At 44.8% G+C, this 16,375-nt stretch overlaps 1 protein-coding gene across 1 annotated transcript in view; it reads right to left on the bottom strand.

Moving 5' to 3' along the window:
• DRP2 (dystrophin related protein 2) overlaps nucleotides 1-16,375 on the bottom strand; it is a 50,933-nt gene that overhangs the window by 12,222 nt on the left and 22,336 nt on the right. The window contains exons 4-12 of the mRNA XM_058659193.1: nucleotides 13,184-13,347; nucleotides 11,485-11,641; nucleotides 6,709-6,829; nucleotides 4,948-5,216; nucleotides 4,449-4,595; nucleotides 3,939-4,017; nucleotides 2,255-2,315; nucleotides 1,899-1,960; nucleotides 159-233 (exon numbers count right to left, since the gene is read on the bottom strand). Coding sequence (XP_058515176.1) covers nucleotides 159-233; nucleotides 1,899-1,960; nucleotides 2,255-2,315; nucleotides 3,939-4,017; nucleotides 4,449-4,595; nucleotides 4,948-5,216; nucleotides 6,709-6,829; nucleotides 11,485-11,641; nucleotides 13,184-13,347 — 1,135 coding nt within the window. The remainder of the gene's footprint in view (nucleotides 1-158; nucleotides 234-1,898; nucleotides 1,961-2,254; nucleotides 2,316-3,938; nucleotides 4,018-4,448; nucleotides 4,596-4,947; nucleotides 5,217-6,708; nucleotides 6,830-11,484; nucleotides 11,642-13,183; nucleotides 13,348-16,375) is intronic.

The following is a 16,375-nucleotide window of genomic DNA, read 5'->3' as shown; positions in this document are numbered from 1 at the left end:
GAGGAGACGTGCACAGCTTGCATAGCCCGGCCTTTGGAGAGTTCTCAGCAAGGTAATGAATAACCTTGACCAAGGTGGGATGGAAGTGGGACGCAGCAGACAAATGGTGTGCAGGAGGGAGGGTTGAAGGCCATAGGGAAGTGCAACGGGAGACATACAGCGCAGGGCCTTCTGTACTCTGCGGAGCTTCATGGCAGTGCGATAAGCTGAGAACTTAATGTTGTTCAAATCAGCTGCAAAGAATGGAAAGAGAACCATTCAGATCAGGGAAAAGCAAGTTAACACCACAATGAGATATCATTTTACACCCATCAGATTGATAAGAAACTGAGGTCTGACAATATCAAGTGTCAATGAAGATGTGGATGAATGAGAATTGCTGGTAACTGATACGATTGGAAAACAACTTAGTATTATCTAGAAAAAGGAAACAGTCATGGACTCTACTACCCAGCCAGCTCAGTATCTCAAAACAGTGATTTGTAAATGTTCTTTGACCAAAATACATGGTAAGAAATTCATTTTTATGACTCAGTACACATACACATGCATATGCACATATGCACATATGCACAACTGAATCAAACATTTCAGGATACAATCCTTTAGTCGATTTAACAAAGAAAATGTACACAATTAATATCAAATATAATTCTGACTAAGATCTTCTGCAAGTTGATGTTTCCTAGTCTATTTCATTTTTCAAAAATGCTTGTTATATGCACTGACATTGATGTTATGATCTGTAGACTGAAAAACATGTTCTGGAGAAACTCTTGTATGCATGTGCCAGAAGACAGGTACAAAATTTCCTCTGTTTTAACAAACTAATAAACACTGTTTCTTATTAGTTACAAACTAGGCACTCACATGTCTGTCAACAATAAATTAGAAAAAGAAACTATGTGATACCCAATGGATCACTCTGCAGCAGTTGAAATGAATGAAATAGAGTTTCATGCATGAACATGGATAAAATTTGCAACATAGTGGCGAGTCTCCTTTACTAAGCAAAGATAAGGTACACAACAGTCACTCTTATCACAGCCTGGACAGTGTCTTTCAAAGCAGATCAAATTTCACATCTACAAGCATATTCTTCAATGCAATGACAGAATGGTCCGGGGCTGGGGGGCGGGGTTAGAAGGTAGAGCCTCCAGCTAAGGAAGGTATAGAAGGAAAAGGTGGAAAAAGTGTTGGAGAAAACGATGTGGCACTCACTAACATAGCCACCTGCTTACAGGTTGGGATTCTTCTCTGTTCTTTTTTTTTTTTTTTCTTTGTGACTACTTTATTGAAGTATGACTGGAATGCCAAAACGAAACTCTGTACATATGAAGTTTGTAATGTATATAATTAGATGCATCTGGAGATAAATATCTGTCCAAGAAACCATCACCACCATCTATAAATAAGTATATTCATAACCTCCATTCTTGCCCTCTTTGTTATTATATTTATAATACTGAGCATAAGGTCTACTATCAGCACATTTTTAAGGATACAAGCCAGTATTGTTGATGAGAGCCGCTCTCTGGGGCACAACAGGAACCTTGAGTCCTCTGACTAGTACCTTCCCATTTCCTCTTCTCTATAGCCCTTGACAACCGCCATTCTACTCTCAGCTTCCATGAGTTTAAGATTCCTATTTAAGATTCCTCATGAGAGTATCATGCAGAGTTTCCCCTTCAAGTTTGGAGCAATTCACTTGGCATGTTGGCCTCTAGGTTCACCAACCAGTGTTGTTACAAATAGCAGGATCTCCTTTTACAAGGTTGTATAGTATCCCTTTGTGTATAAATACCACATTTTCTTTATCCATTCATCTGTCAATGGACATTCTAGGACAAAGGCAGCTGTATAGACATCCACCTTACAGAGGAACCTGGCATTCTTACCTAGAGTTTGGTATAATTCTGTCATCTTGGGATGGTCCCAGCATGTGGTCTGAGCCTGGTGGCTATAAACAAAACCATCAATAGCGCCAGCGTCTACTCCTCCCACCCCCCAAACGCGTGTGTGTACCACTCAGTAGTGACAGGTCAGGTGCAAGAAGATGCAGGATCCAAGGGTGAACCTTGGAGATTCCAAAACCCAAAGTTCATCTTTACCCAGGTACAATCTTGAGCCCTTGAGATGGAGCAGGAAAACTGGACTGGATGGACAAGGCATGGTAGGGACAAGCAGTGAAAAGACAGGTGAGGGAGGGGGTGGACAGGTGACTGACTCACTTCTGATTCAGATGGTAACTCACTTGATATAGTAGGGAACTTTATTGGGTGAAATTGCTCTTTCCCAGGGAACTTGGACAGAGGCTAAGAAGGGAAAAGAGACAGAAGAGAGTTAGCCGTTAATGCTCTTCAGGCCCTTGCTTCATCCTCCCAAACAGATGTTCAATCCCAAAACAGAATGTCTAACTTTTAATAGCTTCTGAGGGTAGATGTTAAAACACTTTTAATGAAAACACTTCTCTACCTGACATTAACGTTATGGAAGGGATAGAGGCTGTCATTGGTGACCTGAGATATTAGGCATGTGGCAAGGGCACGAATAGAAACACCTGACCTTGGCCACCCTGACAGTCTTCTCCCTAAGCGGATTGCCATCCAACTACAGGCAGCTGGATTGCCCCTGTGAGCAGGAAGTGGCCATTACATTCTTCTCATGCCTCCACCCCCTCCCACCTCCTGTAGTCAAGTTCCTCAGGCCTGTGGGATAGTGGAAAACGGCACTGCCCATTTCCCTCTCTCATGAGGAACTTAGAAAATCCATTCCTCTCTCTTCCCAATGTCTTTATCTGCTATGTTTTCCAGGAGAGGATCAGGTTACCTGAGTGTCAGTGATTATAGCAGCCAGTCTTTTGCAGGTCTATCTGCATGTTAACTATTATAATAGTAATAAGTCTAACTGAGGTTAACATTTACTCAGCTCCTACCACGTACCAAGTATCATGCTCAAAGCTTTGTGTACCCATCTAGTTTTCTACCTGAATATTCTATTCCATTCTATTCTAACTCTAATCAGAGCCACCATAGTCATTTCTCCACTAGAAGCTTTCGCTGTTCCAGCTTTTGTCCCTAATAGTTACTGCCAACACTGTTTAAATGTAATTCAGATTGTATCATCCCTTGATTTAACCGAGTCAAAGATCCTCTTTTCCATCCAGTACCAAATCTGAAATGCTTCCCTTTGCCTACCAGATCCTCTATGCTTGGGCTCTCTCTAGTTCCTTTCCTCTCGGTTCTCCCATAGGTCCACTTGCTGTCCCTATGACATGTTCTTGTCTCAAGGACACAGACATTTCAACCCACTACCTGGTATTCACTTTCTTCAACTTTCCACATAGTTCATTCTTTTACCTCCTTTATGCGTCTGCCCAATTGCCACTCTCTCAGCAAGGCCTTTGCTCACTCTGCTATTCAAAATTGCAATGCCTCTGCTCTTGGGTACTGTACTTCCTACCCATTCCCTACCTGCTTTGATTTTTTTTTTTTACTAGTTTGCTTATTGTCTGGCTTCTCTGCTGAATGTAACACTTCCAAGTTTAAGGATTTTTATCTTGTTCAGTGATGCAGCCTCAATGCCTGCCTGGTACGTAGTAGATCCTCAATAAAATATTGTTGAATAAATAAAATCCTTTAATTCTATAACCTGTTGCATTAGGTAACATTTTCCGCTCCTCTTACAGATGAGAAAACTGAAGTTCAGAAAGGTTAAGTTATTTTGTCAAGCTTGCACAGAGTTATTAAGATGAGGCACTGTGACTCAGACCCAGGTCTCTGACTCAAGAACCTGTTCTTCATACTATACTTTTTATCTTCACTGCTTCTTGCATGTCAGGGCATATTGGTCTCCCACCAGGACCCCAGGTGAGGCAGAAGACTATCTTGGAAGGTCACTGAGGTTCTACTAAGACAAACCCTATTTGACTCACGTACAGGAGAGGAAGTGCTGTGATCCAGGTCCAAAGTCCCGATGGGCATCCTGGAGCTGCTTAAGCCTCTCGCCAACTGACACCTGTGGAAAGAACATAGGAAGCCAGTGGATTCAGCATAGTTGTTTAATGTGGAATTCCCTGGCTTCTCTAGGCGTCTCTATGAGGTCCTTTTAAACTGGCTTTTCTTCAGTCCCAGGCCCTCTCATCATCATCTAGCTTTTCACCCGCATTTCCAAGGGTCAGAGAATAGCATCCTCGTTGCAGGCCAGAAACTTTCCTTCTGCTTCTGCCTATCCTGAGTGCCCAAATCCAGACAGATCCCTCTCACTTCTTCATTCCAATCATTACAAGTTTCAAAGGTTTGATACTCCAGCCCCAAGTGGTCTGCCACTGTTTGCCCATGTTAAGTGTCATTGCAACATCTGTCCATTTCCTTTGGTCCTGAAGCACTTCCCATGAGGCTGGTGAGACTAAGGCACCTTCCCATGGCTCACTCTGGCTGCCTTTTTACCTGTAGCTGTTTCCATCTGATGTTGATCTGTTCCAGGGCCCGAGAATTCTCCATTGACAGGTGCACATCTGAAATGGCAAGCTGATGGGCCAGATCATTCACCAGCTTCACTCCATCTTTCATTGGGGAGAATTCTTCCTTGAAGAGCTGGAGTGCCAGAACCCAAGTGCCACAGCAAAGAGTGGGGACAAGGAACTTTTAGTTAGCCACCTTCAACTCCCCGCTTTTCACCCAAAGAGTGTTGCTACAACAACACAAATTAGGTGCTTGTTTGTTGGGGTAACTGGACTAGGGTATGGGTGGCCATTGTGCATATCCTCTCAAGAAAACCCAGGAAAGGAAAGAGCAGAACAGAGGAGACTCCCGCCAAAGTAGCTCCAAACCAGCACATGAACTGAGAGTGGCTACATGACTGTTCAGGCCAACATTGGAGTCTCAGCAGGTGGAACATCAGTGCATTGTACAGTGTACTGTAGCCAGGACAGAAGGGTTTGTGTACCTTAATAGCCTGGATGTGCTCTGGGAGTGAATCAATGAAGAGATCACCAATGGGCTCCCAAGTGGCCCGGACTCCCTCAGCTTGGGTCAGAGTAGTGCTTAATTCCTCCATTGCCCCTTGTATCTCCAACAGCTGCTCCAGAGTGCGCTCAATGTGGCGGTGCTGGTCCACACAGCGGGCTGTCAACTTCTCCCAGAGCTCGCTGGCCACCGTTGCCTGCTTCCACACAAAACGACTAAGATTTTGGATCCGCTGTCTGGGGGAAGTATCTGCAAGTGCAGGCAGAAAGCCATGTTGGCCCAGTTAGGCAATGGAAGCTCACGGAAAGAATGAGACAAAGACAACCCTTTGTAAAATACGTGTGTGTGTGTGTGTGTGTATTCATACACAAATACATATTTTTTCATGATTGAACTTCTGCACATTTAGTTTTTTTTTTACTTAAACTATTTTGAGATCATATAGATCACATGCAATCACAAGAGAGCATACAAAGGTCACATGATGTGTGCTCTCCATCCATTTCCCAAAATGCAGTGCAATAGTACAGTATCACAACAAGGATACTTTCAATTGTTTTTCAAGTTCCTTAGCTGCTTTATTTATGTGTATTCACTTTCTGTGTGTGTGTGTGTGTGTACAAGCATGTGTCTTTGGTTCTACACAATTTTAATCACGCATTGATTCATGTATCCAACATCACAGTCAAGAGATCATTTTCTTTCCATTTACTATCATAGGAATTTTCTCATCTAAAAAAAAACACAATCAAGATAAGTAGTGAGTAAAATACATTAAGAGCTATGATGAGATGTCCCTAGGACGTGATTTGGCCTAAGTGTCTGCTGCCCACGTCCACCCAAAGAAGGGAGGCTTTTTATGAAGGCCTGATTGAGAGACAGGCTTCACATGTTCAGCTTCTCCACCAAGGCTTCCACTTTGTAAGGCTCCTATCCCTTTTGCAGAGCTCCCTCCAAAGAAGGTTTCAAGTCCCCAAGTTCAGAATATTGGAATGATCCTGCTCTTTCTTAAACGTATCCTACCTAAGGCCCATTGGGCAGAAATTAAGTATTAATCCTCCCACCGAGCAGCAGCTAGAAACTCATAGCGGTCAGTAGAGTGGATCAAAAGTTCAGTTAATGCAGGGACAAAGGGTACGAGGCTATTCACAGCCCATTGTGACAGCAGATAACTGACAATTCTTTTTGGAGAAGAGGCCTTGCTGGGCCACGACTGAGACTTAATCACCACAGGTTCCACTCTTCTACTTTATTTGAATGGAGACCAAGAGCGACTCCCTCTGTGTGGGGAAGGTGCCAGAAGATACCAAGGTCAGCATCAAAGAACAGTCACTTTTCCTCTTGAAGCTCATCACCTAGATTCCTAGATTTGAAAAGTGTTGCTTATTTGCTGGTTAATTAAAAGTATCATCACGTGTTCCTTCATGTTGCTTTTATTTGCTGAGTCAGTTCAGCTCATTTGAGTATTCTTTTTTCTTTTTCATGCCTCATTAAAATGCCATGTGTGATGCTTCAGAGAGCCACCCACAGCTTTGGGCCACATGTTTGCAATCCCTGTCCCAGTGTTTCTTCTCTGCTTCTTCTTACAGGATGAATCATGCCCCTTCCAAATATTGGACTCCTTGGGGAAAAAGTATCCTCCTAGATAGCAGGTTAGCAAGTGAGTTTGGGGAGAACAGGATGAGCTTTGGTTATGGGTACATAGCTCAAGAAGAAGAGGGGAAAGTGGAAAGCCACCCACCTTTGCTCTCAGAATGAGGCTCCTCTAATTCCTCGAAGGGGTGCTGGGACAGGAAGGCTTGGGCTGACTCCAGCACAGAGTAGATATAGGGGCCCCGAGATTTGATTTCTTCCATAAAGGCCTGGGAGGTTTAGCAATAGAGAAGGAAATGTTTCAGTCACTTTCAATTCTATCCTGCACTTCGCAACTTTCTATTTCAAAGTGATGTGACCCTGTCAGCAATCTCACGTGTTGTTGGGACACCCCAAACAAAGGAGAGACAGTCCTCCTGGCTGGCAGATAGCCCAGACAATGGGAGATCTATTTGGTGAAGCTATATATGCCACATGACAGACAGAAATGCGGACATCTTCATTCTCTGGAAGACTCAGAAAGTTTCCTGTGAGGGGCTTAAAGAAGTCAAAAAACACAGCAGTAGGGGTGTATATTAAAATTTTAATTACATTTTGTTGAAATATGCAGACTGAAAAATCATAAGTGTGCAGCTCAATGAATTTCCCTCGAGTGATTCCCTCGCGAGACGAATATTGAGCTTAATAACTCCAGGAGCACTTCAGAGCGCCACCTGGTGGCCCCTTCCAGTTACTCTCACAGCATTCTTTTCCAAAGGGGGCCACGATCCTGACTTATGGAACCACCCACTAGTTTCACCTACTTTTAAACATTATATAAATGCAACCATCAGTCTCTATTCTTTTTGTATCTGGCTTTTACTCAACATACTGTTTATAAAATTTGCTCATGGTTTTCCTGCTGTATTATATTCTATTCTGTATTCACTTTATTTTATTTTTTCCCTTCTATTTTGTTTTTACTTTTATGGTACAATTCCATAGGCTCTAGGATTTCCCCTGCCCCTCCCCATTTCCCCTCCCCCAGCTTATTTCTCCCGTATTATTACAATAGTATAGTCCTTCATAAGCAGTCATAAGCCCATCATTCTGTTATTTAAGTATGTGCTGACATTGCTGGTACAGACAATGACAGTCCAGCATCCTATTGTTAAGATATGTCCAACTCACTGGGAGTCCATTTTTGATTTGGAAGTAGAGAAGTATCTTCACATCTGGATATGACAGTCTCTACTACGCAGTTCTATACATTCCCTTAAATGAGAAGCCATGAAATTAAACCAACAACAGGAATAAAGACAAAACAAAAGATTTACAGCACCATGAAGCTAAGCAACATGCTACTGAATAACCAATGTGTTGATGGAAAAATGAAAAAAGAAAACCCAAATCTTCTTGGAGAAAATGATGTTTCTGTGTGATCTACGAGTCACTGAAAAATCTGATAAGAAAACTATTTTGAAGAAGTGAAAATAAACACAACATCGAAATGTATAGGATGCAGCAAAAATAGTATTGAAAGGGTTATTGATCTTACAATCTACATTAAGTTTGCCTTATATCAGAGAGAACATATGGTATTTGTCCTTTTGGGATTGACTTATTTCACTGAGCATAATGGTCTCTAGTTGGGATTATTTGGTTGCTAATTGAATAATTTCATTCTCTTTAATGGCTGAATAATATTCCATTGAGCAGATGTACCACGGTTTCTTTAACCACTCTGCTTTGGATGCACATCTGGATTGTCTCCATGTCTTTGCTATTGTAGATTGTGCACCTGCAAATGTAGTTACAGATCCCCTTCTCATATGCAGATTTCGTTTCTATTGGGTATATTCCTAGGAGTGGGATAGCTGAGTCATATGGCAGATTTATTTGCAATTTTCCAACCACTCTCCATACTGATTTCCACAGTGGTTGTATTAGCCTGTACTCCCACCAGCCGTGAAGGAGGGTTTCTTTCTCCCCACATCCATGCCAGCAGGTGTTATTAGTAGAGTTCTGAATGTAGGCCAATCTCACTGGAGTTGTGTTACCTCAAGGTGGTTTTCATTTGTATCTCTCTGATGGCTAGGGAGCCTGAGCATCTTTTCATATGTCTGTCAGCCAAGTGAATCTGTTCTTTTGAAAAAAAGTCTGTTCATTTCCTTTGCCCATTTCTTCACAGGGCTTTTTTTTTTTTTTTTTCCTGTCCCTGGGTTTCTGAAGCTCTTTATAGATTATTAGTCCCCTGTTGGTTGTGCAGTGTGTAATGATTTTCTTCCATTCCGTTGATTGTTTCTTCGCTTTTTAAATCGTTTCATTTGCTGTACAGAAGCTTTTTTGTTTGATGTAGTCCCCTTTGTTTATTTTGTCTTTGACTGCTTGTGCTTTCGGTGTTTTTTCCAAGAAGTCTTTCCCCATTCCTATATCTTGGAGAGTGCTTCCTATGTTTTCCTCTAATATTTTGATGGTTTCTGGGTGCAGATTTAGGTTCTTGATCCATTTAGAGCTGATTTTTGTATAAAGTGACAGGTGGGAGTCTTATTTCTTACCTCTGCAAGCTGCTAACCAATTTTCCCAACAGCATTTGCTGGAGGGATCAGGCTTTTTATTTAAAAAAAAAGGGGGGGAAGGTTTAATTGGAAAGTCAGATATACAGAGAGCAGGAGAGACAAAGCGGAAGAGCTTCCGTCCATTGATTCACCCCCCAAGTGGCCACAATGACTAGAGTTGTGCTGATCTGAAGCCAGGAGCCGCTTCCAGGTCTCCCACATGGGTGCAGGGTCCCAAGGCTTTGGGCCTTCCCAGGCCACAAGCAGGGAGCTGGATGGGAAGTGCAGCTGTCGGGATTAAAACCAGAGCCCATATGGGATTCCGGTGTGTGCAAGGTGAAGACTTTAGCTGCTAGGCTACTGTGCCAGGCCTGAGATCAGGCTTTTTCCCTTGATTGTTTTCAGTTTTCTTGTCAAGGATTAGTTGGCTACACATGTGTGGGCTCCCTTCTGGGGTTTCTATTCTGTTCTAAAGATCTTCTCTGTTTCTATTCCAGTACCAAATGTTTTGATGACCACTGCTTTTTATATGTCTTGAAGTCTGAAATTGTGATTTGATTCCTCTGGCTTAATTTTTTTTTTAAAGATTTTATTATTATTATTGGAAAGCCGGATATACAGAGAGGAGGAGAGACAGAGAGGAAGATCTTCCATCCGATGTTTCACTCCCCAAGTGAGCCGCAACGGGCCGGTACGCGCCAATCCGATGCCGGGAACCAGGAACCTCTTCCGGGTCTCCCACGCGGGTGCAGGGTCCCAAAGCTTTGGGCCGTCCTCGACTGCTTTCCCAGGCCACAAGCAGGGAGCTGGATGGGAAGTGGAGCTGCCGGGATTAGAACCGGCGCCCATATGGGATCCCGGGGCTTTCAAGGCGAGGACTTTTAGCCGCTAGGCCACGCCGCCGGGCCCCTGGCTTAATTTTTATTCTTCAGAATAGCTTTGGCTATTTGTGATCTCTTGGGTTTTTGCAGATGAACTTTTGCATCTTTTTTTGCGAAGAATGCTGTTGGGATTTTGATTGGGATCATTTTGAATCTGTATATTACTTTCGGAAATATGGACATTGTGATGATGTTGCGCCTGTTGATCCAGGAACATGGTAAGTTTCTCCATTTTTAATGTCTTTTTCTATTTCTTTTTTTTTAATGTTTTATAGTTTTTATCATAGACGTCTTCCACATATTTGGTTAGATTAATTCCTAGGTATTTAAGATTCCATTCTTTTAAAAGGCACTGTATTTAAAATTTTTTTCTGAGCCATGGAATTATTCTGTATCCACTTTAAACAAATATATAATGTTTTATTCTGGCTACAAAGGCTGTCTACATATATTATATCACAGAAATATTGGGAATTTTCAAAGATTATAAAATGGAAAAATAAAAAAGGTTCCAATTTCAACAGGTAGAGTTAACCATTGATAAAATTTTTATGCAGTTCCTTCCCATGTTGTTAAATATATGTGTCTCATACAAATACCTATATCTATAGATTATAAAATTGAGACCCATCCAAATATACTTTTGAATCCTGTCATTTTTTTTAAATTTTATTTTTATTGTTATTTTTCCATAATACAGTTTTGTCGATAGAGGAATAACCCCTTCCCTCCCCTTTCTTCCCCCCACTTCCCCTATTAACATTTCCCCCATTTGTTACAGTAGTATAGTCCTTTAGTAGTAGCAACTATTTCAACAATCTATTTAAGTGCATCATGGCATTGTAGGTATAGGCAAAGGTAGAAAGATCTAATATCATATTGTCAAGCTATATTTAACTGTTTTACTGGGAGTCCTTTTATTTGGGAGTAGAAGTACCTACTGCAATGTATCTTTACTTCCAGGTATGCTAGTCTCCAGTATACAGTTCATCTGTGAGAATATAAGTTTATACTGGTTCACCTATGAATCTATTTTTTTTTTGTATTTTGCATAAGGTTGCCTTATACTAGAGAGAACATTATGATATTTGTCCTTTTGGATTGCCTTATTTCACTGAGCATAACGGTCTCCAGTTGGGATCATCATGTTAAAAATGGTAGAATTCATTAATGGTAATTTAGTATTCCACAGAGTAGATGCACCACAGTTTCTTTATCCTTTCCTCTCTGATTTTTCACTGAATTGTATTCGTTAAAAATTAGGGCAACATTTTAAGAGAGGCCAGCATTTGACAATAGTGATAAAGAGGAAAGATCAAGCCTGCTAATAAAATGCTATAGTGTGAGCATTAAAAAAAAAAAAAAAAAAGGAAAGATCAAGCAAAACATTTCATCTGCTATGACTTCTGGGGTCTGCGCAGAGCTAAGCCCCCTCCTGAGTTAAGTGGAAGTAATTCCTTCCTGACTGAGAAGCTACCCACCACGGCCTCCATGACCCTAACCTACCGCATGTGTTTCCTTCTCCTGTTGCACCAGGGTCACATCCCCTTGGAGGGGCAGCTGAGCCGATAACTCCTCATCTTTTTGGCTGAGCCAGTCAATAATCTCTTGGAGAGGGAGCTGGAGCTTTCCACTGTGGTCCGAGAAGGCCTCTAAGCGAGCACTGCGCACAATCGGTAAGATCAGCAATGTTTAATTTTTTGAAGTGACAAAACAACCCCCCTACTCCCAAAGTACACTCACATAAGAACCTTTCTACAAAAAAAATGGGAAGCTGCTATGATCCAAGCGGGCAGAAGCCCTGGAGCCCTCCCTCTTGCCCCCCACCCCCCTCCCTAAGCAGTCCCAAGACACTTCTACAGGAAACACAGTGCAAAAACCAGTGTGTGAGAGACCATGGATTGGGGAGGCAGCCTACACTTGAATGGCTTAAAATGTCACCATGTGGACCTCTCCTGCATCAGGCTGGAAAGGGCAGGAAACCATGCAAAGGCAAGCCAGGTGGCAGCTGGTCTGCTTCCTCTCTTACCATCGTGAAATTCAAGTCATGCCACAGTGCTCATCTGAGTCTGCCTTGTGAGCGGGAGGGAGGGAGAGAGGGCAAGTTGGGTGACTGAGCGTGGGCACACCTAAGTGCAAAGATGCATACCAATGTGAGAATCAGCAGCCCAGGAGACCCAAACGGATGACAAACACCAGCTATAGGGGTTGGAGATATGGAAGCAGAAATATGTGTACCAGATCACCAGCTGCCTGCCTATCCTCACCTCCAAACGAGTCATGAGTTCCAAGAGGTAGGAAGCTGGAAGCTGACCAAAGCTGTGTACAACCATTGAGTCCACTCCCTGCAGCTGAAAATCCCAACTGTTTTTATTCATTGCACCATGCCACATGAGCCAAACTCTTTTACCAAAGTTATTATCTCAACTAATCCCCACAACAACCTTTCAGGGAATACATTACTGTTGCTTAAATAGGTTAAGTAGTTTTCTTCAGGTTAGACAGTTAAGTTGGTGGTACAGCTAGGATTTGCACCCAGTCTTATCTGACTCCAGAGCCTATATTAGAAGCCAGAGTTTGGGCTTAGGTGATAGGATATGGAGAGGAAAAATTGCAGGTGTACACACAGAGGTGGAGGGAAGAAAATGGATGCAGAACTTGCTTTCAGGCTCTTACTGAGCTGCCCTTAGCCTGGGGAGGCACAGCCAGATTGTTAGCCCAAGGATGTGAGTGGAGGGCTTTAGAATGTGGTAAAGTCAACTCATGAGACCTAGCAAAATAGAGAGTAGCTGTGAGTGGAGGAGAAGGAGAGAATAGCACTTCCTTCAGCTGCACATCAGCACCTCTGATTTTAGAAAGCAATTTTGCACCTTGCAATCCTCATGTGAATGCCATGAGGTAATGAGGGCAGATATTATTCTTCCATTCTTAAAAAAAGGAAGCAAATGGAAGTTTGAAGAACCCAAACAACTTATGAAAGGTGACACAACTACTTAAATCTGAGGCTCAACTCTAAAGTCTCAGGGCTCTTCAGTGCAAGTTTCTTCCCCCAGTGCCACAGGAGGTATGGGAGGAGAAACAGATGGTGAGATGAAGGACAGCAGGACACACAGACTGAGGGTGATGCCGATCTACTGTAGCAAACGGAGCCCAACAGCATTCCAGGCAATTCCCTAAGGCATGTGTTGCTAGTGCCAGGCCTTACCGGAGATTGTGAGACTTCTTCTTGATTTCATTCCAACACAGATTCATGGTTGCTGGTTCCAGGGGTCCAGCAGCACCAGAAGACCCGTTCAACAACTTTGGGCTCAAGCAGGGAACCCCAGTGCCATCTTGAGGAGGGGCAGGGGTGGGAACAGCAGCTCTAACCTGGAGAGAAACACAGACATTCTGTGATCCCTGGGATGTGCCACTGCCTGATCTGCATCAAACCAAGAGAGGGGTAAGAGCGAGCAAGAAGAGACAAGGGCTGCTCTCAGGGCTCAGAAAGCCTATTCTTCGGTGTGTGTGTGTGTGTGTGTGTGTGTGTGTGTGTGTGTGTGTGTGTGTGTGAAGGGCATGAGATACAGAAACAACTCACAGTTCTGTTTCCTGCAAGGTTGCCCTTGGTCCCCCCATGCATGGCATAGGGCTGCTGACAACTATAGTAGTGACTCTGATTAGTGCAAATTCTGTCAAGACAACTGCCCAGGTGGGTTCCTGGAAGTTGGCGTTCAGTAGAAGATTGCACAAGATTTACCAAATACTAGTAACCATGGCAATCCAAGTGAACTGCAAGCTCATACTTCCCACAGTTTATTCAGCCTTCCAGCGACAGTTGAGAGGCTGCCTCACAGAGATCTAGAGTGGGAGCAGATCAGCCAGAGTAACGGAGATCCTGCCTCTTGAATGTTCCGAGGCCTCACTGTCCCTATCTTTTCCCACTCATACTTCCCACCACACTTAGAAGCCTGGAAATAGCCCTGAAAAGCATGAAGTATGTGCCATGGGTGAGACAGGACTAAGACAGCATTCTGGATCCTGCTTCCCGAAGGATTCTGACCAGAGCCCACCAAGATGTCAAGCCCTGAAGCCTGCCTGAGTATAGGCCTGCAGGCTTGCAGCCCATCGCCTTTCTCTCTGGCACTGGTAGGGCTTTTTGGGGGGTGGGGTTGTGGGGACTGAGTGAATGGCAGTTATGCCAGTGAGCCCTTAAGAAGATTGTTACAGCACAGTGCTAGGGCTGCCAAGGCAGGAGGCAGGAGCAGGTGGAGAGAAGAGAAATTGGAGGGAAGAAATCAGCTTGCACTGTTGCCGTGCTCCTGCCTAGGGAGACCACCCATTCATCTGCTTGCTTGTCCACCTGCATGCCTTTGTACACAAAGAAAATAGAGCCACCAGTGGCCGGGACTTTTGTTGTCTGCTAGCTGTTGCAAACCATACTTTCCCCACACCCAAGACCCAGCAAGTAATTTAGGAAACCCATTCCCCCATTGGAACCATAGCTCACAGCCATACTGAGAAAGGACAGTGAAGCTGCTGCCAAGCTCCAGGCAAAACTCAGAGCTCAACCACCCAGCGGTCCCACTGGGCTGACCTACCTGTGCTGCCAGGGGAGTCCAGGGCAGGATCTGGCAGCTCCATGATTTCCTCCTGGCAAAGATCCGGACCCAATGCCTGGGGAACCTCAAAGAGGCGGCGTCCTGACAATCTGTGAGCAAGGCCACTCTGGGATGCAGGCAGAGCTGAGCCAGACCAGGAGGCAGGGGGCAGGTCCCCTGTTTGTTTACTGACCCCCCAGGAATCCGGAGGGGGTGGCTATGTCAGGGCCTGGCCAGTGAATCACAGCTTTGTCCCTGGGGAATTCCGGCCTGCTCGCACCCAAGGGCCAGGGTGGCCCTGCCAGGCTGGCAGGGACGGCGGGTGTGGGAACACAGCATTCCATGATGCTGAGGAGGACCATGCAGAAGGCAGCTTCTGTTGGCATGTTTGCCCTTTCCAGGATGACACATAGGACACCTTCCACCTCCAGATCCAGTCCTCCCAAGGTGGTGAAGCAATCAAATTACCCTGTTGACAACCTTCTGGCAAGCAACTTACCTGGACCTGGCAGGAGGGTGGGTTTGCAGAACAAACCTGTGTTCCATTGAGTAAGGCCCCTCAGGCAATGAGAAACCTGAGTAGCACTGGGGACAGAGACCCCTGGCATGGTAGCATTTCAATATCCTTGAAAGACTGAAGGACGGGGGTGGCTGAGGGTGGCCAGAAGATTCATGGGAGCCCACTGTGAGCTGCTCTGACTACATCAGAGCTCAGGCATAGAAAAGGCACAACCTGCAAGCCTCTTGCTGCTGCTGAGAGCTAGAAGGAAATAAGTGATGGCATCCCCAGGAGCTCTGTGGGGGACGGAGTGAGCACAGGGCAATGCTCTGGACAGGAAGGCATCTGTGCCCAGCCTCTGCTCCCAGGGACCCCGGGGAGATCTCTTTCCCATCAGCCTCTGCCCCTCTTGGAAACTATCTTTCTTTTCCATCAGTGCTTGCCTGGAGAAAGGTTAACATTCCCGAGCCAGTTCCCCCCACCCCACTCCAACACCGACAGCAAATAACGCCTTTTTTTTTTTTTAACCAAAAATGGCTCTGTCCCCATCCTCATGTATCTCCCACAGCTTTCTGAACTTCTGAGCTTTGTACAGCTCCACATTGTTTCCATGCTGAGCCCCACCTACAGGAATAGTTGTAACAGCTGCCTGACCCTTTCTCCAGGGCCTAGGGTGGAGGCAGCTGGCGGGGTTAGGGAGGAGGGGCGCCTGGAGAATGGCAGGGGAGGGCAGGTCCCAAGAGAGCACAGTGGCTTTTGCTCCCTTGCTGGCTGCCGCTTCACCCGTGCTGGCATATCTGGGCATGAGTCAGTCTCAATGTCTGGACTGGGGGTGCCCCAGAGTGAGAAAGAGCACCTTGTGGCCCAGCCGTGACCAAAAGTACCCCCAGTGAGTTGGACCTTATTCATGTTAGCCTTTCATTTTTTCTGGACTTGTTGTGAGTTCCTTATCCCCGCCACCCAGCTTCCACGCTGCTCTCTGTGCCTCAGTCCCCCAGGCCTAGGTTCCGACTTACTCTCAAGTCACATCCAGCAAAGCTCAGTGCACAATGGGCAGAGCACGAATAGTGGCTGCCTCTTCTCTTGTTCCTGTCAATGCCTTCCACAAGGCTGTGTCTTACAAACAAAGGTTTGCCTCAGTTCCTTGAACCTCACAGCAGCAGCGAAGGGAGAGCACCTGGGTTGTGGCCAAAGAAAGAGGTTGGGCCAGACTTCGCAAACACAAAAGAAGCCCTTCAGGTCCCTGCTGGGGGTGAAGTGTGGATGGAGTGTGCAAGAAACAGAGTAACGCTTTGGGGAGGGGTTCAGGAGGCAGGTT

The sequence above is a fragment of the Ochotona princeps genome, chromosome X (genome assembly GCF_030435755.1).
Source record: "Ochotona princeps isolate mOchPri1 chromosome X, mOchPri1.hap1, whole genome shotgun sequence".
Taxonomy (NCBI): Eukaryota; Metazoa; Chordata; class Mammalia; order Lagomorpha; family Ochotonidae; genus Ochotona; species Ochotona princeps.
Note: the sequence above shows the minus strand (reverse complement) of the source record. Positions and strands in the feature narration are given on the sequence as shown.